Below are 26,987 nucleotides of genomic sequence, written 5' to 3' on the forward strand. Positions count from 1 at the left end.
AGAACTAGAGGCACTGAGTGGCTTATGCACTGTGGAGACAGGTAGAACTAGAGGCACTGGGTGGTTTATGCACTGTGGAGACAGGTAGAACTAGAGGCACCACTTTGAGGAGCAGGCTGATGTGGGAGGCCATGGTGATATCAGGCAGGCTGCCACCTGTTGCCATCAGCGGCCATTTCAGTGTTTGTGGTCTGGGTTGGTGCCTGAGGCTATGTTGATGTCTGGCTGTGTGCTGCCACCAAGGGCCATATCTGGATCCCTGGTTCTAGCTCATGTCTGTGGCTCATGCTACCACGAAAGTCCAAACAGATGTCCATGGTCTGGGCTGCTGACTGAAACCATGTTGACGTTCAAACATGCTGAGATAGCCCCACCTTGCCAGTTGCAGGAGAACTTTCAGGGTCTGAGGGTCTACAGCTCCCAACATTCATGAAGTAGCATAGACAGGCAGTAATATGAACCTGGGGAAATGAGTCCCACCCTTGTTGGGGGGTAGGGTAGGGGAGACCCAGGCTAACCAGCTCAGCTACCATCAGGCCCAGATCCAGAACCTTGAGTTGACCCATCCCAACCTACCCTTTTGATGAGCTGCTGGAACTCGTGAAGGGACTGGTCCTGTGGAACCATATAGCAACAGGATCTCCACAACTTGGAGAAACATCAAGCTATGTGAGAGAAGTCTTGGTGAGGGTCGAGGACTGATGGTATAGCAGAAACCAGAGGCCTTGAACCAGACCAATGACTCATTGCAAAGAACATTTTCAAGTAGAGCTGTGTGGATAAAAGGGCACACAGCCTGACACACTGCAGCTTCCGATGCCATGGGGAGGAACAATTGTGTGATGGAGAAGGGGAAAGACAGAGCAGAGCGATGGTGAAACATGGTAGAACAGTGGTATGGGAGGAGGCTGTGACTGACAGAGGATTAGGTCATTGCCAAGAAGAATTGGAGGTTTTATTTTTAATTTTTAAATTTTTTTTTTGGTGTGGAGGTTACAAGGGTGGAGGGTGGATATAGAGGACTGGTAAATGAGTGGGAATGAGGTGCATGAATCAAATAACAACGTTTAAAATTTTTTAAATGCTGTACAATTAGTTTCAGAATTCAAAGTATGAAATTTACATATTTTATGTAATGGGGTTATTATTTAATTTTCATGCAGTGATTACCATAATTTTTAAAAATTGGATGAAATATGTAGAGATGATTAATTGTCATGGAAATGAACTTTCCTATTAAAGTCATGCAGAATGCCTGAGATAATTGCACAGGCCTTTATAGAATTCAGGATGTGACTCTTCCGCAGATGGTTACATTTGTAAGTGGTGGGGAATGGAAGAGGACTTGATGCGTGAGGAAGGTCTTGAGTGAATGTGTGCTGTTGACATAGGACTGGGCACCCTTATAAGAGTTGCTGCCATCATGGCGTCACCTCATAGCAATAGCAAACCTAACGAGGACACCTGCAGAGATTGCTATTACTATGACGAGCTAAGCCTGTTCCCTAGTTTAGCTTACCATAATAACCCCATCTCCTTGTTCTGCTGTACTAAAGAACCCTGCTGCTCCCTTCAGCTCCATATGGTAAACGTGCTGAGCTTCCAGGGCATCTGAAGCTCCAGACTATCAATCCTGTCCTTTCTGTGTGTCCCTGGATCTCTCTTTTCTTCATTCCTTCACTGCCCCAATCAGGTCCATCCATGCAACTGTGATGGACATGGAAAAAAAGTCACCTCTTAAGTGGAGCATTTTAATGTAAAATGTACTCTTTACCATTGTAAGTCATCAATCCCATTGCTCAGTTTTGAATTCTTAAAATGAATCACTTTTAAATCACATTTAACTAAGTAGTATGAATATTTCAAAATTTTCCTACAACTAGAAGCAGTTTCAGCATAATCACTATTTTTAAGGGATTTTGGAAAATAAAGTCATAATGGACAGTTTACCAAAGTAATTAAGTTGAAAATGGTGATAAAAAGGTGAAGTTACTTCACGTTCTTTTTAACAAACAATTTAAAATAAAACAATTGACCCTTATATGTAGGTCACCAAGTCGCATTCCCCTTACCCTGCTAAGGCTGGGCGGTGGCGAAACTCATCCAGCCAGACAGCCAGCGGAGTCCCTCTCCTGCCTCTCCTACCTCTTCTTGCTTCTCAGTGCTCAGCACAGGATCTTCTCATATCTCCAGTGGTTCCTTTCAATATCCTTGCCAGGGACTGCTGCCACGTTAAGGCTCTGAGCTTAAACTGATTCCAGTCTTCCCGAGGAAAACCTTTCTCTCCTTACAACACAGCCTTGAAACCTTGAGCAAGTTTCTGAAGATCCTTGAGTCCTAATTTCTTCATGTAAACAATGCCAGCTGGGCATTCCTTTTACATCTTCACGTATGGAACACTAATTTACACCCTGGGCGAGTGCCTGCCCCTCTCAGCCTCTGACTGACACAGCTCTCCATAGAGCACTCTTGCTAACACGTGGATGTGCTGGGTTGTGCTGTGTGGTGTTAACGCCACTAACTTTCTTTTTTTAAGCCTTGCTTCATCGTCCTCCTGCCCTACGAGCACTTTGAAAGCCAGTCCTTTCCACAGACTTCCATGAGCTGAAGACTGACCTCTTTGCATGAGTTTTCACCCACGGCTGGCCACATCGACAGGGGCGTTGAAGTCCTAACCAAATCCACACATTTCTCTCATATTTTCACCCTTGTGAGTTTGAGTCAACTGATTTATATTTCCTAATATAGAGAACAAATGATGAGTTTACGAATCTGTATCCACATTTACAATCAATAGCCCATTTCATTTTGGAAGAAGATCTGCAATATCTAATCCATACCCATTATTTTCTACTCTCTATTATTTAAATGTAAAGCATAAACTCTGATACAATATTAGTATTTGAGATCTCATCTACCATTCAAATGTAACAGATTAACCTGATGCTATATTGAAACTCAAATAATGCAGAAGAATTCATTTTATATATATATATATATATATATATATATATATATATATATATATATATATACATATATACACCTGTATGCATTTCTATAGCGGAATTGATTTAAGATGTTGTTGGAGACATTTCAGAAAGTAGATATTTTTATTGACAATCATGAACAAACACATTTCATGCAGCTCATATTATAAGTCCTTCATGCAGTGTAAGTCCCAGAATATTCTGACTTAATATATATAAATAAAATGAATTTATATATAGAATAAAATGGCATTTTAATGACATATACATATAAAATTTTTAAACTCAACATAAAGGAAAATATCAAGAGTTAATATGCATGACCAGTAAAAACTGAAAGAATAAAATATTGACTTTGCAAGGCCACACTTCTTGCATAAAGTATAATATACTCCACAGCTCAGGCTGCTCTGCCTTCCAGAAGACCACAGCCAGGGATGGGCACAAGCAACTCAACCTTCATGAAGTTCTTCAGACTTTCCTAAACCTAACCTAGAGAAAGTTGAGTCTCTAAAATAACATCAAATAACATCTCATAAGCCAAATAAAAAAACACAAAATAAAAAAAATGATAGGAGAGTGAAAAGCAATTCCAGGCTCTTTACAGATTGGGAACAATAGGTGAGAAAGGTGAGGAAAACAAGACATTCTGTTTCTTGTTTACACCCAATATTTCCAAGTCTTTACTTTTTCTTTTGTGATGTTGCTATAACCACACTAGGCAGGTGTTTTCTCACTGAGCCAATTTCCCAGCTCCCTTCTTTTTTTTTATAAGATGTGATGAATTCCAAAACAAGGTAAAAAGGTATATTATCACATACTGAGGGGGCAATTTTATAATTAAGAATAACTCTGAAGCTTATTCATGATCTCCATCATATTGTGACCAGTCTGCTAATTAACATAGCTCTAAGATAATAGCTAAGCTGTCTAAATTCTCATCCCGTGAGGGAAAGCGTACCTTACCATTTCAATTGAACTTCTTTGTAGTAGTAAACAGGTTCTTCACATAAAGGCAGTATTTTTCATTTATTTTATGGTAGAAGCCATTTATATTTGGCACACATAATTCCATGGACATGAGCACTAACCCATTTTTACAACCTAAGCATCACATCCTGTCATCTGGGAACATCTAATTCAGGAAAGAGAAAAGAGTAAAATAAGTCCTCTCTATCCCAGAACTGTCAGCTCTATGTAGTGACAAGATAAAGAAAACAACTGAAATTCTCTTCCAGGCACAAGGAAGAGAAATGAGGTGGGAAGCAGGCACAGGAGAGTCGAGGGACGTGTCTTTGGAAGCTTGTAGATGACTGTCGTCTGTGCTCTTTAAGCCAGCAGGAGCTGACCAGCGAGGGCAGAACTTCTTTCTTTAACTAAGGCAGCTATGATGGAGGCACCTTGTTGGAAACTCTCTTGTAGTTTCTGCTCATCCTAGAAAAAAAAGACAAACAATAATATACAAATTAAAAGCAGAACACAAGGATTTCAAAAATAACTATGATTAACACCTTTTAAAAGAGAGAATTAGATCAAAATGCTGATAAAAACAGAAAATGGAAATTTGCAAAATACCCTTTATACCAAAAAATATTTTACAGGGACAAAATACAATGCTGAAATTAAGAATTGATTAAGCTGGGTTGGCATAAGATTGAAGCTGTGTTGGCAGAGAAGAAGCCAGTGTTAGTGACCCTAAAGATAAATAAGAGCAGTATATCAGGTGAAACACACATAAAAAAATGGTAATGCTATATTTTAATATCATGTAGCATTATTATCATTATATTTTCATTATCTATTTATACTCCCTCCCTCTGACCACACGAAAACACATATGGACCATTTAGGAAACCACAAAATAGCATCCCTAGAAGAGAATTCGGGAAAGAGAAAAGAGTAAAATAAGTCCTCTCTATCCCCAAACTGTCAGCTCTATGTAGTGTGGCCAAATGTAACTATCATATTGTGGTCATGGGGCACACAAGCAGGAGGGCCCAGAGTACAGCAACAGCACCCAGTTCTGAGATGTTGGCTTGCAAAGGTGAAAGCGCAGGATGAGAGAAATGAGCTAAATGTCTGGAGTGGATAAGAATGGTTTTTGATAATCAAACATGAAGACTGGTCTGACAGACATGTACCAGTGCTATAAGCCGGGTCATAAGGAGGCGAATACAGTCTAATTCTCATACTAAAAAGTAAAGGAAAAACAACCCAAGTTGAACTCATCAGCAGTTCTCTCTATAAATGAGAGAACACTAATTCTAGAGCTACAGAGACGGGCAGAAGTTCAGAGAGCATACTGCTCTTTCACAAGCGTCCCCTTCTCAGGCCCCACAGCAGTCTCCTGTAACTCCAACGGCAGGGGTCTGCTGTACTCTTGTGACCTCCATGGGCACTGCCTGCACACACACATCCCCACAGAGATAAACACCTATACATATGCTTAAGAGTTAAAGAAATGTCCAATGCTGCACACCAGTGTTTGCATCAACTGTTCTAACACAGTTGGTGGACTGGAATTAGTGAGTTGTACTCAGGGCTACGAATGCTCTATGGTCTCTAACAGCATGCACTCCAACCCAGTCGCAATCACTGCAGGGCTCCCATTTGGTCTGCTGCCCTGCTCACTGGTACAGCACTCTAAGAATATTTTTTTTACTTAAAACTATTCTCTTGCAAAATAATAAAAACCTAACATTTATTTGCCAATTCAGCATTTACTCTTTTCTATCTTCAGCTATACCTATAGCATGGCAAAGGTAAAACCTCAGCAGAAAAGGGAAGCACGTGGACTCCAGTGTTTTCACTGGAGGAAAGAATATTAGTTGTTAAATGGAGCCATGTGAGTATGACACATCTGAGACGGGCCAACTTGACTACATCTGGAATTAGCCAAGAGTCGAATGACTGCGCACATCTGTGAGTGATTTTTCTTCTGAATTAGATCATTTGAAATTGGAAGTCCCACTTCTAATCCAGATCTTTGAGGTGGGAAGATCTACCTTTAATCTGGGTCACACTTTCTGCTGACAGTTTATATAAAGACCACGAACAGAGGAAGTGCTTTCTCTCCGGCATTAGAGTAAACTTATTTGGGATTCCAGTAGATACTGAAGAGTAGCTGATACATCCAACCTCAGCTGGGGACCGAACAACTATGGGATTCTCAAGCTTTCCTTTGGTAGACAGCCACTGTTGGATTAGCTGGCGTCTGTGGGATTCTCAAGCTTTCCTTTGGTAGACAGCCACTGTTGGATTAGCTGGCGTCTGTGAGCCACTATTAAAAAGTCCCTTTTATATACCATTATCTGTAAGTTCTCTTTCTCAAGAGAACCAAGACAATCCAAGAGATTTATGGCAAGTCTTTATTTTTTGTGCTTTGCTGTATTTAAAAAGATTTAATCACAAACTTATTTTAGGTTTCTCATAAGCAACACAAATTACATTTATTTGCAAGGAGGTTTACATTTAAATTGAATTTGCATCATGTAAAATCAATAATCTAGAATTTTCTCTAAATTTTTAGACAACATTAATGTCTACACATATCTCCAATTTACGAAGAAAATGTTTTGTTAGGAAAATCCAGCCTTCTTTAAGAGACTGCCAAAAGAACATTAATAATTTAGCAAGCTTGAGCTTTCTATTAACCTAAGTCAATAGAATATTAAGCAATATATTGTGGCAGTCAAGCTAGAATAATCAAGTTTGTGCTTAGCTTGACTCGGTGCATAACAATTGCTCAATGACATACTGAGAGCTTCACTGTCAGATTTTGAAAGTGTTAGGAATAATAACAAAGGAACCACATGAAATACTAGTTTTGATGTTCTATATCCTTAAACTACAATTCTGAGCATCAGAATCTACCATGAGTTTTACCTAGGAAACTTTGTTCATTTACTTTTCCACCACCTACAATTTCAAGGCTGAGTTGAAATATACCATGCTTGTACAAAGGTTGAGCTCATGAACACGCGGGCACAAGTTCTGATCACCACTGTCTTTTTCTCATCCAAATTATAGTTTATCTTTGAAGTTTTAAAAATTTACAATATAAATTATTTCTTACTTCCATCCAACCCCTCACATAGCTCCCTTTACTCCCTCTCAAATTCATGGTCTCTTTAATTATTATTGATAGACACATATGTGTGTATATGCATTTTGCATATGTATGTGCATAAATACATAAATACAACCTGCTGTTTCCTGTTACTTGCATGTATGTGATTTCAGGGTTGATCACTTATTTTTGGATAATTGCTGTGGTCCGAAGGATTATGCAATGAGACTTCGGCTGACAAATCAGGTCAACCCACCAGAAATATGCATTCTGACAGAGGCAAGCTTAGATGCAAAGCATTGGGAGCAGTGCTTTCTGAATAGTGGCTGTTTCTGCTCTGAGTCCCTTGTGAAGCCATAGCTCTCCCCTCTATAGTGGGACTTACCCCAAGAGCTAATCAATTATTGGGCAAATTTTTTCCATGTACTGGTATAATGGGTGACTTTTCCCACACTGTGGGACCACCGTGAGAAAGTTACTAACACAGTCAAAAAACCTTTGTTGCCACAGTCAAATGTCTGCACCGTTCCCTGAGATAAACTTAGAAGCCAGCTCCCCACAATTATCTTTATGGCAGGACATTTGGAACTTCACAGACCAGCACTAGGAGGAAAGTGTCATATCTGTGTCTGTACAGATAAGCAGGACTGGGAGTTCCGAACTCGCCTGCAGCCACTATGGGAAAGTGCACACCAGCTCACCAGGTAACATGCTATAACCTTAACAGACAACTGACACCCTGCACTTCCTCTTCCCTCAGTTTAGTGACACAAGATCTTAGTCTAGGAAATTAACTGTGTCTTAACCCTGAGAGATAATAGAAGAAAAAAACTATTGACCTTTAACTAGCTCTGGAGAAAGGTAACCCTTTTAACACAGGCACATACGAACAAATGGCCCAGGCAGCTGGGAAGTGTCAGGCCTTGGATTTTGTACTATATAACCATAGATTTCTTTTTCTTCTAACTTCTTAGGGAGAGAGATGTAATTCTTAGATCTGAGAGGTTTCCTTCAGCCAGTTAACATTGGCAAAAGTGCTAATGCAAACTGTGCTCTTTGTGTCTCCTTCCACAGTTTGCGCCAGGACATGTTGTCTTTAGCAACAAAAATTACCCTCAACTTCTTGGAGGTAACCAAGGAGAAAAGCAACATCCTATATTGTTTTAGGAGTCTCTTGGACTGCCCTAACCAACAACGAGAAAGGAAGTTTCTCATGCATGGTACTGAGGTTCCTGTCATATAATCTATGACTCTTGGGGGAATCATTATCTCACCAAATGACACACACCATTGAAAAATTATGTATGTATACACACACTTTTGTCTTCATTACTTTGCTATTGCTTTGACAAAACACTATGACCAAAACAGCTTATGAAAGAAAGTGTGTAATTGGCTTACAGTTTGAGGGGGTTATAGTTGATGAGGGCAGAGAAGATGCATGGTATCAACCGTTAAGAGTTCATCTCTTGATCCAAAGGTAGCAGGTAATAAAGAGACATTGCCATGCATTTGCTCCGCCATCATGAACTGTAACCCCTCAAACTGTAAGCCAATTAAGCAACGTGCCCTTTGGAAAAGGGTTTGGAAGACTCAAGCTGGATCTGACCTGCCAATCTCTTCTCTGAAGATTGGCCTTCAAAGTACTGGGAGGTGTTATGCAAGCTAACAAGAGAGAGAGGAATTCAGCTATGATGTCTATAAACTAGAAACAACCACAACCAGCACAGAAAAATGACCACTAAAGGCGCAATAGTGGCTCTTATGTCTTGGTACCATCCAGCTGTCTAAGTGGACTTAGGCCTCTCTGAATAGGAGGGAAATTATACCTAGTAATGGAAACACAGTTAACTATCCAGGGCTAGTGATATCATGGAGAAAGTGTAAGAGCCAGAGAACAGGCAGTGTGCCGTGAGATTGTATCTTCTAGAAATGACAGGAGGGCACTATGGCTGCCTCAATAAGACTACCAAATGACATGTTGATGTGTAAGGGGTACATCTCATGAGGTCCCAAAACCCCAATGAGACACCTCCTCCAACAAGGCCACACCTCTTAATCATTCACATTTTCACCTACTAGGGACCAAGTATTAAAATATATAAGCCTATGAGGGACATCCTCATTCAAACCACCACACACTTACCCACAATTTGAAGTAAATATAAAATAATATGATTCGCTATGCCTTTTTCAAACCTCCTTAGTGTTATTTATCCCTCATTCATTCCCCTTCTTCTGTAATAATCTGCATCGCCTATTACCAATTAAGTCTCACCTATTTTCTCCATATTTTCCTTCATATCACTTGTACCCTGTTCTTTGTAGCACTTGCCCTCAAAAATCAGATCCATTATCTTTTCACCAGATAAAACAATATTCTAATTTTATTTCATAGCAGTTAAGCTTTGTGCGTAGAAGCATACACATTGCTTCAGCCTTATCCTATGTGTTGATTTTTTTCATGCCCATCATATCTTTCACCTTCTGCAAAGTAGCAAAGTCTTGAGGCAGAAATTTTTATGAGACTTCTAAGCCTCTGGTGAGCTTTTTATAAAATATGTGATTCTTTAATGTCACCAAAATAATACCTCCTCAACTCATAACAGTTCTCTCTTTCCTTCTTCCCAAGTCCACCTTGGCATTTAAAATGGGAAAAGCCCTTGTTCCAAAACTAAATTGCAAAGTGGCATTCAGAAAGCACATCAGCGAATGGCACCATGGGACTTGTGTCTGCATCACTTTCACACTCATTGTCCTGCATGATTCTGAACAAAGGCCATTTTTGGAGAAACTGCTTCCAGAGTATTTGAAGTAGAGGATCTCATTAAGAAGTTGATTCCAAAACATTAACACTTGAAGAAGAGTTTACATTTATGTTACAAGAATGAAGCATGTAGGCTTTTAGAATTCAGCTTCAAAGAATAGCAGGAAAGGCTATGAAGTCATTGTTCTCCCAATCTTTACAGACAACACAAAAGGAAATTTTTGAGATATTCATTCTCCATACACACACTCCTGAGGAATGCAATGAATTTTGCCGAGAACCATAAAGTTAAAATATATGAATATATATTTAGACTTCAGATGTCTCAGGAGATTTTAACATCCCTCCAGAAAAATAAACATTGTATTGTCTAGGCAAATTCCAAATTCCAAACCCAACAGTGAACTCAGCTTCCTGGAGCTACAAAACCACTCAGAAACTCGGGTTGTTTACACTTTGATGCTAACATCCTGCACTTTATTAATCTTGCTTTAGTAAATGCATAACAAAAATTAATCTATGTGCCCCAAAACTTCAAATATCATAAACAAACAAAACTGTTAATATCATATCTGTACATATATTTGGCTATATTTACTCATTCCAAGTACAAAGCAAAAAGGTTGTTAAAACAGTAGATTTTATAAACTTTCAGCCATCTTGCTATATTAATGAATATCATCACTAATATAAAATCAAAATTATGTGATGCTAATTTTGTTTTTATATGCATTTTGCAAATATGGGAAAAAGAAGTGCAATGGTGCCACAGCGTCACCTAGTGGAGATAAGCGGAAGTGTTCAGGGCAGGTCAAAGGAATCACCCCTTGACAGCTTTGATAATAAAAAAAGTAAAAAAGCATTTTAAGCTGGACATATTTTTATTATTTATTGATTTGATTCACGTGATATCTTACTGAAAATGTTACTGTTGATTATTCATAACAAACAAACAAAATAGATGAAAATGCCATAAACTAAATATTCAGGACAAAGAAGATGAACACACACACACACATACACACTCAGAGAGAAAGTCTCCTCTTTCTTCTTTGGGCTAAAATAAAAACTCTCTCTCCAAAGTCTCCAAAGTCTAGGTAATAAATATTATGGAAAATATATTTGGGGTCATAGATAATCAGTCACCATATTCTCTGTCTAATACCACAGCTTTACAGTACAATCGATGCTCAACAAGTATTTGTGGAATGGGATAGTTATTAAAATGGGATAACCTAGGGTTATTAAATAGAAACTACAAACAATGCCTTAGGATGCAACACCAATACTTTTTTGAATAGGAAAAAAAGAAGTGGTAACAAGAAGCTGATTAAAATAGAGGCAAAACGTGGGAAGGGAAAACACCAGATTCTGTCCTGAAGAGAAAGCAGCTCATTGCTGCGGCAATTGCTACTAGAGCTGGAATGTGTCACACAGTTCTGCCTCATCTTCTTATAACATTACTCATTTGTAGTATCAACTTTATAACATAACAAATTTGAAAAAGTGGTCTCTCCTGTATTGTACTCTTTGACTAGCAAAACAGCTTGAGCCTACACAACTCACTCAGCAGTGGCCCAGGCGTCAGGCTTCAAGCTCAGTGAGTGTGCACAGCACCCGGGCCCCAGTACTCTTGGACAGCCCCTTGGCTTTCCCATCGCCACTCTACTGCTCACCAGGGACTAGTTCTGTGGCTGTGCCTCCTTCCCCAGAAAATAGCTTCTCAATAGCTGTCTTTCTAACACACATCTAAGACCCAACTATGACAGCTTCCTTCATCATGTACGCTATGCATCAGCAATTTTTACTATGATTTCTATACTATTACTAGTATTTCTATAGTTATCATATTAACAGGTATCATCTTCTTAGGTAAGTAATGAGATGCTAAGGCAGAACTCTCCCAATTTGTATTCTACAGTCAAAGCACTACGTCCATTGTACATCTATGTTTATTATATGTGCTCTGTAGATAGATGTTAGATTATCCAATTCTCCAAAAGTCAGGCTTTCCACATGACAAGGGTAACTATGATATATTGGAATTTATAGCTAATAAATATCATGTTTGAAATAGCCAATAAATCATGTGCATGTTTGAAATAACGAATAAGTCATGTGCATCTTTTGACAAAGTTACAGGCCATTATCACGGACAAAACTCATGCTTGAGCCCCCTGCAACAGTGTGACAAGGGGGGAAATCATGAGGAAAGACTCATGTTTTAATCTAGCCTGCAGTTTCGAGTCACACAGCATTCATCGTTTCCTGGTGTGCATGAAGCCTGCGGGCCACAGACTGGATGCATCCATTGCTACATCTCATGGAGCAGCTGTAACACAAGTCAAAAACAAGGAATTTGTGTTCAAATTCCCTCTTGTGAAACAAGACCTGGTCTGAGAATTACGCATAATGGACAACCATGGGAATCTAATCTTCTACGTTCTATCGAATGCCAAGGGCTCATCATGTGAGAAGCACTATTCTACACAGGATAGGCGCAAAGGAGGAAGTCCACACATTAGGAGCTGGATGGCAAAGAATCTGAAAAGTAACTCAGCAAAGGGGGGACGGAGAGATGGTTTAGTGTTTAAGAGCACTTGCCATTCGCAGAGGACCTGGGTTCAGTTCCCAGCACCCATGTGGTGGCTCACAAGCATATGTCACTCAAGTTTCATGGGATATGATTCCATTTCTGTGCTCAGACACCAAGCACACGTGTGGTACACATACCCACATGAAGGCAAATCACTCATACACAACAAACAATTTTTTTAAAAAAATGACCCAAGTATGGCAAAGGTTAGTCGTGTTCAGATGATGCCTTCCATTTAAAATGATGGAAGATCAAAGAAATGGATTTTTAAAACATTTCCTTTGCAGATGGGAGCAGAGTAACAGCGAAAATTTCCTTTTTACTTATGTGTATGTGTTCAAGCACGTGTGTAAAAACATAAAAATGTGTGCACCATGTGTGCAGAAGCTGTGGGAGGCTGGAAGGGGCTGAGGGACCCCCTGAAACTGTAGTGACTGAAGGCTGAGAGCCACTATGTCCTTGTTGGGAGCTAAAGCTGAGATTTCTGCGCCTTAATTGCTGAGTCACCTCAGTAACTTCTCCAGCCAAGCAGTAACTTCTATTGAGGCTGAAATTCTGATATAGACTGTTCTTACAAAGCAGCTTAAATGTTCTTTTCTAATCCTCTCAGAAGAACTAAGAGGAAGCTGTGCAGTGATAACACACCCTCTTAACAGGAAGAATTATATGCAATTTTTGTTACTATTTTTTAAAAATCAACAAAATTTTAAAAAGCCCTGTGGTTAAGAACTGCTAGAATCTCAAGTGTGCATTAGGAGGAAAGTAGAAACACAAGGTTCTCTGTAAAAATATGTTACAATTGTCTTAAAAAAAAAAAACAATATTCTTTCAAGGAAAAAAAAGCCATGAACTGCAGGCTGCAAAAGGAATTCTAGTCTGGTCTGCTCTCTTCTTTCAGGCTCAGCCTGAAAACTAATCCAGCCACATCCCTTTCCTCCAGAAACCACTGTTCCCAAGGTCAGGGCTGGCACACACCTTGCTTCCTGATCTGTTTCCCATCAAGGGAGAATGCAAAATTAATTGAGCACACAGAATAATTCCTCAGGTGGAAAGAACTTCAAGCATTGCCAGGTCACACCTCTCCGCTGAAATGATGCTTCAGAATGGAACAAGGAAACGTGGTAGATACATATTTTCATTATCAGGGACATAATAAAGATGCTTCAGCCAAAGACACAACGAGATCCAATGTCAGTAAAAATGCATCCAAGTCAGAAAACAAACATGTTGAATTAAAAAGAGATTAAATGCAATATCCTGCCTAATTTCGTTACAGAAAACTGGCTTACATAACACAGGTTTGAAAACATCTGTATCCCAGAAAAGCAAAAAAGGGAAGTAAAGAAAATAGTGACAGGAAAGTAATTTTTTTTAGCTACAGACCAAGATATGTAAGGGAAGTCAAGAAGAAAAGACAACCGATAATGAAATCATTATAAAGGCAGAAAAAAACAATGTGATTGAATTAAGTTCAGGATCTGCTAAAAGAACTCAATTGGTGAGATATAAAATCAGCAAAAGAGCACTAAGGAGAAACCACAGAGGACGATACCTTTACACGTAGATGTAAAAATGCAGCTATTTCCAGGAAAGAGCACGGTGTGTGCTTAAGCCACGGTGCGGCTATGAAAAGAAGAGGATTGAGGGAAAGATTACTACTGAAGACTTAGGGCTATTGCATTAACAAAGATGTCTTAGTGAACTCGGAAGGCATACCAGATAAGTGAAGCCTTAGCAACCCAGAAGAAACATACTAAAAACCCCTTGTCAGTGATAGATAAGTCCAGAGGAGACCAAAAAGGAAATCCTTTCATTCATCTGATGATTCGGTTTCAGAAACCTACATAATCTGTTTACGAAAATGTGAATTAGGGTTTTCTGTCTGCTTTTGTTTTGCTCGTATGGATTATGTAGTCAGAGCAGTAGGTCAATGTATAAATGTGTTCATAATTACAAGGTATAAATAAAACAACAGGACAGTTGAACATCAAAATGAATTTACATTAGAACTTTCAGATGGAAAACAAAACTTTAAACTCTACAATATATTTAAATAATTGAATCCCGAAATAGGTGTTCCTCTCACACATGACCACAAGCATCTCAAATATAGAGACTTGAAGCAATATTGACATGTTAAAACTCTATTGAATTTAAGCAAGAAAAACACTTAAAATAAATCAAACAACAAATTAAATAGAGCTGAAGAGAAAATTATTGAAAGTATAGAAAGAGTTGAGGAAATTATGCAAAAAAATAAGAGAAAGCAACAAAGCAGAGAATAAGAGAGGCTAAAAAGGATCTTAGAATACATAAAGTAATCTAACATACATTTAATCAGACCTGTACAAAGGAAGAATAGATATAACGGGAAGTGATTTATAAAGGTTTACTGCTGAAATTATTCTACATATTCAGGAACACATTAATTTAATCATAAATGAAACCCAATGGAGCTTGGAGTTGATAAAAGAAAAGTGAACAATCCCACAAGTAAACATTGAAGAAACATCTGGGACACTAAACATGAAGAGAGCTTGCAATCCGCTGGGCAGAACACACCTATGAACGCCAGCAACTAGTCTGACAGCCATTTTTTTTCCACTTCAACAACAGTGGCAAGAATTTATGCCAAGTAATAAAAAAAAATCAAAACTCACCTTTCCTTCTAAAGCTACCAAACTAGCTGCAAATGATATTTTTGAAAAAATACAGCCAATTATGACCTCATGTCAGATGAGCTAAATACATTTCTTACACTAAAGAGTCACCCAACTGCAAGGGAACAAATCTCACAGTAAAAGTCTAGGAGGCAGGAAGATATGGAAAATAAGAAATAACTTTAAAATAAATACATACATCTACAGCATCAAACATTTTCCAGGAAGTAATCGAAGTAGCAACTAAATTTATAAGATAATTTTTAAAAAATCAAAATATCAGAAAATAAATATGTCACATAAAAAAGCAGGAGATAAATAGTCAAATAAAATGAATTAGATGAAATGGATTAAATGAAAGCAGGCTAATTAAAATGCTAATTTTAAACATTCATATAAATATGGAGAACAAATCTCCCCATGTCGAGAAACAGGATGAGAAACTTCTAAATCTGAAGAAAATAAAGGGGCAAGGAACAATTGAGGCTTCTGGGTGGCTAAGGCTGGTGGCAATGATATCAGTATTTTCTCCAAAAGCCATGAGAAGATCAGATGAACCTCACCCTTCTCTGAGTACAATATGATGACAGGAAATCCCAAACTTGAAAATGACTTAGCTAAAGGAAAAGAAAAGGAACGGACACTAAACTTTAAAAAGTTCGCATGTCCCTATCCTCTCATAAGCTTTGGCAGCAACTAAGGCCAAGCTGAAAATACACGAGCAAAGGAAAGAGAAAGCTGAAGGGTTAAGATGGATCCAAAGTCAACAGCCAGGAAAAAAACCTTACATGTGAAAATTGAGATACGTGACTTGTCTGAGTGCATCACCTCGTGGGAGAAAAGCAAAGCCACGCTTGCCTTGACTGGCTACCTTCCTCTGGGACAGAAGTGCACACACAGAGGGCCAGGAAATCTTTAATGCTGAGTGATGCAGGGAACGAGAAGCTGAACCAAAAGAGCCAGGACCTAGAAGTACAATGGGAACTAAGCAATGGGAAAATGCCGATCTCCTTCCTCTACGTTCACCTAAGAACACACATTTAAAGCCACTGGGTTTTGCTACTGTAACAGAAGAGGGCAGCATTGGCTTAGGTAACCAGGGCAAACCCACAGGACGAGGAGTGGATGAAATCACCTAAACGGTCACACAAGAGGGAATATTTGACCAACTCCATTCATGGATCATCCTCCGCCCCAGAAGTTAGTCATAAAGTGGAAGAGTATAGACGATGTTTAATCTGAGGAACACATTCATGTAACTCCGACTGCCAACATGCCATGGTACTTTCACACACAGCAATTAGAACAATTAGAATGTGGAAAGACTCTGCAATAGGTTTGTAAGGACAGCACTGAGCCAACGTGTGTGACAAGTCAGAGAGCAAACTGAAGGAAGCCATAAACAAAATAATCATTTTGGAAAATAGTATTCTGATCCGGTACTCTGCCCGAGGGACAAAACTATGATACTAATACCGTGGTTATTAAACGTGTTTCCCCAGAGGCATGGGTTAAGAGTCCTGAAGCTACACTCCTGTGTGTTCTAGATAGAAATGATAAAAAAAAAAAAGATAAATTGCAGAAAAAGTTACATATAAGAAAGGAAGTCTAGGGAGGGCTCTTGCATTGCTTGAGGCTGAAATGTCAGAAAATCTGATCTGTATAGACAGGTGAGATGTCAGAGTAGATCCGTTCTGTTTAGACAGGTTAGACGTCCTTCAGGATCCACTGGGTAGGTTTACACTAATACAAAAACACAGAGAGAAGAGGACATGGATGGATGTGTTCCTGTGCACAGGGGTGCACGTAATTCCCAGTTTCTTTCCACAGGAAGGAACTGCAAACAGTGACAGTGCAGGAATAGTGAGCACCCTTTTTTGTCCTGATCATGATCTCCAAACACCATTCTCTAAAGAAGAGAGTTGAATCTCCTCAGAAAGCTGCTGGCTCTACGGCGAATGAGAACAAGAACGAGAGCAGTCTGAAGAGTCGTGAAGAGGCACTCAACAGTGTTGACAGGCAAGAAAAGGTAGCAGGGGATGCTCCCAATTACTGAATCTGGGATAATCTGAACAACAAAAACTTGGAACTTTGGAGCACAATAAAAAAAAACAAAAGCAAATAAACCACAGACAACTATTTCATGTGGGATGCCCCTCTATGAATATGTGTGATTACTATTGGTTAATACAGAAGCTACCTTTGGCCTATGGCAGGGCACAATATAGCAAGATGGGAAATCCAAGCAGAAATGGAGGAGGATAGAAGGCAGAGCCAGGGAAAGGCCATGTAGCTGCCCAAGAAACAAGATGTAAGATAACAAACCACGAGCCTTATGGTAAAATATAAAGTAGTAGAAATAGGTTAATGTAAGATGTAAGAGCTAGCTAGAAATATGCCTGAGTCACCGGACAAACAGTGTTGTAATTACTATAGTTTCTGTGTGATTATTTGGGTCTGGGCGGCTGGAAAAATGAAAACACCTATCAATCCACTCAGAAAGCAAAAGACAGAGGAGAATTAGAGGAGAATGGGTTTTGTACGCAAACAGGTGGCATAGAAGCAAGTTCTTCCTCACTGCAGAATTCCACTTAATATTGGATTGTAATGGAAACAGAGCCTCACCATTTGCTAAGTAACACTAGATATGTTTCCATTAAGCATTTTTAGTGTATGATAAAATTGGTCTGCAAAGATGATTGAAAATTGGGATATTTACATAGTCTCAAGAAATCTCCCATAAAAAGTAATTGCGTATTCCAAAAGACAGAATAAAATTTTAGTAGAGACACTTACTACATTAATGAAACATTGAGAAGCAGAAAAATGGGGAAATTTCCTAAGAATCACACTGACCAGTGAGCTGGAATAATGCTAGGAGAAGTGAGGCTGGGGTCAAGTTTAAGATAGAAACTACATATATAAGAAGAAAGGCAAATAATTACATATTGTGACACCTGGGACTTTTCGAAAGTCACAAATGAAAAGGTAACTTAGTGCCCTGTGTTTCCACAGTTATGAAGGCTTGCATTGATCAAACTATTCTTTTAAGCCCTGCACATGTGCTCCCCAGTTTAGCCAGTATCCCTACCTTCACTACCTCTTTAGCCACTGCTTCTGATTCAATTCTTAGCTGCCACCTCCTCTAGAGGATAGCTGACCACGCTGGCCTGCTTCTAGTAAGAATTTTTATTAAAGTTGCTTAACAAAAGCCCCCCTCTCTCTTAGTGTTTTTTTTTGTTTTTTTTTCTGTTTCTGTTACTATTACTTTATTTAGCATAGTCTCACCCTGTAGCCTAGGCTGACCTGCAACTCACTATTGACGGTAACATCAATCTCCTGAAAACTCACCTGCCTCAGCATCTTGGGTGCTAGGTTTGTAGCCATGAACCCAGGTTCTAGGCAATTCTACACACAATTGCACCATTATATATTACATGTAGCAGTGCCTGAATTAAGAAAAAAAAAATCTAGAGGAACCACAGATGGCTACAATAAAACTCACAAGGACAGGAAGAATTGCTATGATGTCACCGTCTCCTCGTCTGCACTTCCGTCTACCGCCTTTCCTTACTGCACATTTCTGGAGTGTGTCAAGCTCAGGCCAGTCGCTCTACTGTGGAGACCTCTTACTGCAGTAGTTCCTGGGTCACGTTGTTCTTAACGCCTCAACAAGTGTTAGAATAATTTCCTTTAGTATTGCAGGAAAGTTCAGTTTATAGAGATAAAGATGGACAGTTTAATATGATATAAAGCAAAGCAATGCAACCAATAATTCTACAAAGATAGGGTTTTTAAACATATATCAACGTTATAGCATGTAAAAAAAGAAATTAAAATTACAGAGTTTTTCATTTTCCTCAGACAAGTCAATCTATTTTAGATTAATGGTTTTAAAATAATATAAAATAAAATGTGGTTATAAAATACAAGCCACCAGCAGTAAAACAAGATTATATAACTCAAAATCACACAGAACGAGTACCAGAAATATAAAAAACTATATAAGGTAAATTCCATTATTTGAACACTTATCCCAAAGGAAGGGAAATAGCTTTTTCCAAAACTGTAATACTGATTACTGAAAAATGGGAGATTCCTAACTTGAGTCAGATCTATAAAGCTTAACCATTCAACAAAGGTATCAGAGACAGTTTTATCAATGACCAAATCTTGAAGTCATAATGTCACTGTTGACTTCTGGGTAGGTCCATAGTTTTGTGTATGTGTGCATATATAAAACAATATCTGATATAACTTCTCTTTTTAAGCATTCGCATCAGCAAATTCACAGCTCCATTGCCATCCTACAGTTTACCAAGGGTAGCCATGTTGTACGGTATGACTACAGTTTACCAAGGGTAGCCGTGTTGTACGGTATGACTACAGTTTACCAAGGGTAGCCATGTTGTACGGTATGACTACAGTTTACCAAGGGTAGCCATGTTGTACGGTATGACTACAGTTTACCAAGGGTAGCCGTGTTGTACGGTATGACTACAGTTTACCAAGGGTAGCCGTGTTGTACGGTATGACTACAGTTTACCAAGGGTAGCCGTGTTGTACGGTATGGCTACAGTTTACCAAGGGTAGCCGTGTTGTACGGTATGACTACAGTTTACCAAGGGTAGCCGTGTTGTACGGTATGGCTACAGTTTACCAAGGGTAGCCGTGTTGTACGGTATGGCTACAAATGAACAAGAGAACTAAATCCCCAGGGTCAATAATAGATCCCTAGCCGAGGAGCTGAAATACACATGAGTCAAGGATTTGTAGCTTCTAGACGAAAGCTAAAAGTACATATGTTTTACAAAATGATAAAGGAAGGAAAAGAAAAAGGAGTCTGTAAAACAGATGGAGTGGACCTAAAGCAAATATTTACTGAGTCAAAATGTCATTTTCTGTTACAGTCATATGGTCATGCGTATACATTACAAAGGTAGGCAGGAAGTCTTGTCAATGTCAGAAACTGTCAGGCCATAAGGTGATAAGCCATGGGGGACAACAGATACCAGAGCCCAAAAAACAGAGCAAAAGCAAAAATAAAAATTTCAACCAAACATGCATTGATTTGACTGTCACGGTTGGTGGGGTTTGGCAGGCTCCCTGGCAGGATCTGTTTTATATTGAGAAATTACGAACGTCTGCTTTCTCTGCCGACATGTTTGCAGTGAGGTGTAGGACACAGGAAAGACTAAGCAGCATTTAATTATTGCTCCAGCATTAGAATAAGCTGAAAAAGATCTGGGCAGAACACAGAGAGCAGAGCATTAGAACTCTCTTGTGGCGCCCTGGAAACCCTACAAAGGAAATGCTAACATGTTTTCCATTCTCTCAGCCGAAAGCATAATTCTCCAGTTTCCTGGATATACTAATTTCATAAAGAATAATTTAAGTGTTATATAGAACACACACAATCAAAAGGAAAAGACGGGCTGCAAAATCTTTCTTCCTTTTAATTGTTTATTCATTCTGATTGGGATTGGAAGGTCTTTAAAAAAAGCAATAAATGCCTGACGGCTATAAATAATTAAAATCTAGCAGAGCAATAATAATTACAAGAAAGAAAGTGTCCATCTTGATTATAGACATTTCCGATGAAAAGAATGAGAGCGACTACCACATACTGAACAGTCAGTTATGAAAGCAACAACAGATAGCAACGTTGTGGGACTGCACTGGAAAGAGAGGCCATCTCAAGGTCAGCAGGGAGACCTTCTAGGTTACTTGCAGCTGTCTTCTAGCGGTATATTCTCCTAACGAAATGAACTGCTTACTTCCAGAACGTAAAGAGATGAAAAGAAAGCTTGTGCTGCGATGTGCCTGCTCAGGTCACACTGTTTGAAGAGCCAGTAAGTCACAAACACATAAGACATCACAAGTAAAAAAAAAAAAAAAGAAACAGGCTATCCCAACAGCTATGAAGCCTAAATGGAGTTTACCTTGTTTTTTATTTTTTATTTTTAACTAGTGTATGCAAACAAAACAACCGGTCTCATTGTGACATTTTCATGGCTGTACAGGCTTCCTCCGATGGCAAGCCCTTCCATTACCATCTCCTGGATCCCTTACTCTCTAACCTGCTTTCTGCTCCCTAACAGTCTCCCTGCTTCCCTGTCTCTCTCGTCGCTAGATCCCACACATGGAAGGAAACATGATACCTGTGGTTTAGAGTCTCCTTATTCCACTTACCATCACGATCTATAATTACCCCCTTTCCTGGAAAAGACATGAGTGCAATCTTACTGATGACTGACTCCGATGCTGTCTGAGCAGAGATCACGCTTTGCCTATTCAGTCTGTTACATATTGTAAAAACAGACTTTGAGGTTTAGGAAATGGGCAAGGTGACTTGTCTAATTGTTATGAGAGCAAGGAAAGTCAGTTTGCTCTGCTTGTCCTCCATATAGAACACTGGGGAAAGAACCCCATCTACAATCACTTTAAATGTGAGGTGACAATTTCTTGCCATTTTCCTAGCATATATAACCTTTATCAAATTATATGATATACAGAAGGAATAAAGTACAAGGTTTTTAAATGTTTTAGATATCACGTGACATAATGGGTTTCAGCACGACCTCTGCATGCGTGTGTTATGCTTCATGCTCATTGGTCCCCACCTCCACAGCTTTTGTTTGCATTCTCCTGCATACCCCTTTCTCCTGCCAGGCTGGCTCTCTTCTTCTCCACGCTAGTCCCCTACATCATGCCACCCAAAGTCTATATTTGAAGAAAGACACAGATGGTTTTGTTTAAAACAATAACAAGAAATTTTTTGCTTTGGGTTAAGCAGAAACAAAACATATTATTTGGACAGAGCAGAAGATAATGTATAGGGATTCAAAACAACACTGTGGTAGCTTATGGTATGCATATCAATAAAAAGATATGGGAGAAAACAACTGTTAAAGATATACTTTAGTGTGGTTGATAGCTAAATACTCTAATAAATAGCAATAAGTATGCATTATACTTCCCTTTAAAACAAAATAAGGATTTACTGTTTCCTTTAGTCTGGAATACTGCTAATACCAAGGTCCATGAACTAGCAGGAAAGGCCTCTAAAGTACAGAAAGCCACACGGAGCTCAAAATTCAACATGTCTGAAGGCAAGCTGTGCGAGACTGAGAGGGCTTGTCTTTGGACACAAGGCATGACTGAATCTGCAGGGACTTTGACTCCTGTCTCTTCTACGATGTCTATTTCTATGTCATCTGCAAAGGGCCAAAGATATTCTCTAAAATAACGCTTACAGCTCCTACCAAAGGACCACATAGAACGTAGGCCACCCAGCAAATGTGCAAAGGCGGTGGTAAGCAGTGTGACGGATTGCGTGCCAAGTTGTACAATGCTTAAGCGGCATCCAGAGAAATGCGGCAACTGTTAAACTGTGTGATAATCCGTGAGTTCGGGCTTGAAAGGGTTACAGAAGGACCGATGCTCTAATTCTTTACTTTTAACTCTCAGTATTTCAGAAAAGCAACTTGACAATTTGAGAGACAAATATGTAAAGGTTTTCTTCAATACCAAAAAAAATTATAAAATAAGATTTTAATTTAATAGGCAATAAAAAACTAAAAATATGAGTTAAATTTGATTTAAGCAACCATCATTATCCTGTTTTTAAACTGCTAATCACATCTTTTCTACAGTCACTCAGACATCTGAATTGGCTTTTAAAATATAATCCCTTATTTTCATAGAAGGATGGGGAGAGGAAGCCACAAAAGAAGTATTCCTATTTTTAAAAACCTACAATAATATAACACTTTAATTTTTTTTGTTAGAATAAACATAAGGTTGGGCTTTTCGTACTTAAATATGGTGGGTACTCTGCTTTTCCAGTGATGAAGACTAAACAATTCTAAACATTGTCTTTGTCGTTTACTCTGGGTCATCTACATAATGTATAATGTATCTAAAATTAGCTCTTATTTCATGAAACCCAGCAGAATAATTTAGAACTTCATTAAATATAAACTAATGTATCAACTAGAGAATAAGCATCACCAATTTGAGGATAATGTGAGAAAGATAATAGCTGAGACAAAATGGACTCTTAACTACTGAATGAGAAGTAATGGGGATTATAATGATGTACGCCTTAAAAAATACAATTTTATAATACTTTAATTCCAGTACTTAAAGAAGAACTCAATTTTTTTAGAATTTTATAAAATAAGTTATGGGATGACAAGAATATATCAGAAAGCCATTTTCCTATCATAAATACTTATTTTAAGAGATTGAGTGAGGTCTATCTAACATGGAGGCATAGAACAAAACACACCTTCCTCATTTAAGCATTTACAGATGTGTACTGTAGAAGAAATGGCGGGCTGGGACACACCGTGGAAGTGTGCATGCACTTGGACACACCACTTGTATAAACTGGATGTCCAACAAATAATACTTGAAAAGAAAGGAACAGCTATATTGTAATAGAAATTATGGACAATTTCTGAGAGACAAGAAAACATGGAAACAAGCAGAAAACAAACCAAACATTCACCCCAAACAAGCCGAGAAGCAAAGAGTCAATTTTGTATTTGCTTAACATGAAGAAAGCAAATAAAGGAGCCAAAAGGACTCCACATCAAACATGAGTAGCTAGTTAAAGAACTACAGACCATCCCCAATCCACAATAGCATCCCATACGAGTTCATCTGCCTCATGGGGGTAAGGAGAAAAAGCACATTCTATAGTAATGGTGCCTCTACGTTTGAAATTGTCTCTCTTCCTTGAAGAGTAATGTAGCATATGAAAGACCCTAGGCATGCTGGGCAACGGTAACAAGCTACCTAGTCCCACAAGGGAGATTGCAAAGGTAACTAGTGGAGTGCACACCACACTGCTGAGCAAGGACGCTCAGTGAGCTAGGTGTAAACTACAACAATGAATTCAACAGTGAATTTACTTGTATATAACTTCATTATAAATTGAGGAACATCTGTTTATCTGTAACAGTAAAAAAAAAAAAGCTTGCCCATTCTTCATTTTCTAACCTTTCCAAAGAACTGGCTATGCATCTTTTCATGTCTTTTTGGAGGAGGGAGGCTGAGTACCTGGCCCAGAGCAACTCCAATGCTTTTTATTGACCACAAAATCCCACAAAGAAAGGTATCCTATAGAAATCAAACAACAAATCAATATACATACAACACATTTGTTCTATTTCAGAATCACTAAAAATGCTACATTGATTCCAAAGATTAACACAAATCCGGTGTTTGCGGGAAGCCACTATCATTAAATAGTCACTAGATTTAAAGAACGCATGAGTGTGTTTCTGTAGTTAATAATGCAAAGAAAACATTACTAATCGGTGAGTGATAGCCAAGTAAAAGTTAAAAATAACAACTAAATTTTCAAGAACTGCATTTGGAGATTCTGGGAATGACAAAGGATGTATCATTCTAACCCTTTCAACAGTGCACACAGCAGAAGGAGAGGAAAAAATGAAATACCAAGGACAGAAGTCAGAATGTCTTTGAGAATATGGAGGTGGGGCAGGAAGGGGTACAAAAGGTCCGTGACTTCATGGAAACAGTAAAGTCAGAAAAGAAAGGGCTCTAATGACACAGAGAAGTTAAGGGCAGTGGAGTAATTTGGCAAGAAGGATGGATGTGAACCAGAGGAGCTTTTAGTGATGGAGAGCCAGGAGAAGACTGGAAAGTTCAGACCCTCCCGAGATGTAGTCAATAGAAAATTAGAGCCTTAGAAGATGCTGTGAGGAAAGAAATAAGAAAAGGCGAAATAAGCTACAATTACAGACAATTATGATTACTGAAGTAAAAAGAAACTTTGCTCAAACAGAGGATAGTGCTGACAGAAGAAGGGAAAAGGAAGCAGGAGGAAAAACCATTGTCCAGTCAAGATCGGCTACTTTTACCTTAAAATTGAATGTAGAGTATAAAAAACCGTTTCACTCTTAATGCTATAAACAAAAAACATGCTATATTGCTTCAGCTATTATAAAAATTGGCTAGAAATTTCAATTTTATTTTATTAAAAAAATAAAGCAAAATCATTCAAACATAATTCAAAATTTTAGCCACCATCCAACATTTAAGTATCATTTCCTTGCGCTTCGAGTGACATTGCTTCCTTTGTCACCCACATACTATGCTTCTCCTTTCTCTCCAGCTGAACTAAATTAGCTGGTTCAGCGCTCTCAGTTGGCCTTCTGCCGCAGGCCCTTGAACACGCCGGTTCTTTTCTCCGTGATACTCCCTCCACCCAATGGCTCTGCCTGCAGGAAGAAGTGACTTTTCATTTTATTCCTTCAGCTCAGCAAAAGTCTGTCTCCATAAGCCAAACACCTTCATCTCACTGTCCTCGTCTTTTAGTACGTGCCCCTTTCTAAATGCTCCATCCGTTACCAACATGCCCTCCTGGCCTGCTCCATGCAGTAAGGCCAGATCAGTGACAGCTCAAACAGCTTTCCGCAGAACCTGTTCTTTTCTGGTTGGTATCCCAAGTTCATATAAGATCCAAGCCAAGAAAGAGAATACACCTAATCAAATAAATAACTATGGAAATGGTCACACAGTTGGTCCACCTGAAAATCCTCACGATACTGTCCACAGCAGCCCTATCACTCTAGAGAATCAACTATTCATTCAGACAAAACACTCGGCAGAAACAACACCACTATAATGCTTACAAAAGAACATGGTTTGTGTTGAGAAAGGATGATAACTCTGCCTTGAAGAAAAAAATCACGTATGGTTCTTTAAGGTTGTAACATACTTTTCATGCATGTCAGTAAGAGGGGAGGCTACAGGGTCTGTCTAAATAAACACACCAGGAAACTAATTACGCCAGAGAAGCCACCCACATTACAAAATAAAATTGGGTTTCTGTGGTTAAAAAAAAAAAGAAGCCTAGGAGACAGAAACCTAGAACACTCTGACTTCAACATTTGAACTAATTCTTAGACTATAATTTAACATATCAATAAAAACAACATCCCACAGCTTCAGTGCCACACATCTCTCTTCAACCTTCCATTTCTATGTGAAATAATGGGTTTATAAGAGGCATGTGTCAACTCCCCACACAGACCAGTGCCTTTATTCAGCAAAGCTGCAGTAATCGGCAAATGCCTCAGAATGTGTTCTCTTCCTCTTATACACTGCTAGTGAACACAGATATGTGTAGGAGGTCAGCAATGACTTTCTGTGTCTACTGCTTAAATTAGACTCAGCTGAATAGCATCTCCAAAGTATTGCCAGCAACTTGATGCACATGTCCTCCATAGTCATAGACTGAGTCATAATTCCCACTGTGGGGACATTTGGTGAGTAGCAGTAGTGGTAGGTGATTGGGTAACACAGCCCTCTTATCTTTCCTAGGACTCGTCCTCTTAAAACGTGACTTAATAAACTATCTGTAGTCTTCTACCAGGTGAGGACATGGTAAAAGATGACATGTATAAGTCATGGTGCAGACCCTTAGCGAATACATTGATTTTGCACTTTCCAGCTTCCAGAGCTTTGGGGAAAGATGACGTGGTGTGCAAAGTGTTTCCTTTGTAAACATGAGACATTAAGTTCGGGTCCCTAGCATCCATGTAAACTGCAGGGCACAAGAGCATACACCTGCAACCCCAGTGCTGGAGAGATGGAGAGAAGAAGATACTGAGGGTTTCCACCAGTCAGCCTAGTCAGTTGCTGAGCAACAGCTTCAGTGGGAGACTCTGTCTCAGAAACCAAGGGGTTCAACAAGGAAAGAGAACAACTGCCGGTTCTGGGCTGCCATTTACTCACACAGCAATGTGCACACCTGCCCACCCGTGTTTGTACCCTATGCATGTACCATGTATGCAAACAAAAAATGTGTGAGCAATAAATTTGCATGGCACATGATTCACCCAGTGTACAATATTGTTATAACAAC

General features: G+C 39.0%; 1 protein-coding gene across 3 annotated transcripts in view; it reads right to left on the reverse strand.

Annotated features, from left to right (window-relative positions):
• Positions 1–3,087: 3,087 nt before the first annotated feature.
• Positions 3,088–26,987, reverse strand: part of Crppa (CDP-L-ribitol pyrophosphorylase A) — a 235,738-nt gene continuing 211,838 nt past the window's right edge. For 2 of the 3 annotated variants that reach the window (XM_075948043.1, XM_075948042.1), the window contains exon 10: positions 3,088–4,424. In XM_075948043.1, the coding sequence (XP_075804158.1) occupies positions 4,320–4,424 (105 nt within the window). In that variant the 3' untranslated portion in view covers positions 3,088–4,319. The remainder of the gene's footprint in view (positions 4,425–26,987) is intronic. The other variant, XM_075948041.1, reaches the window with a different exon arrangement.

The sequence above is a fragment of the Microtus pennsylvanicus genome, chromosome 14 (assembly GCF_037038515.1).
Source record: "Microtus pennsylvanicus isolate mMicPen1 chromosome 14, mMicPen1.hap1, whole genome shotgun sequence".
NCBI lineage: Eukaryota > Metazoa > Chordata > Mammalia > Rodentia > Cricetidae > Microtus > Microtus pennsylvanicus.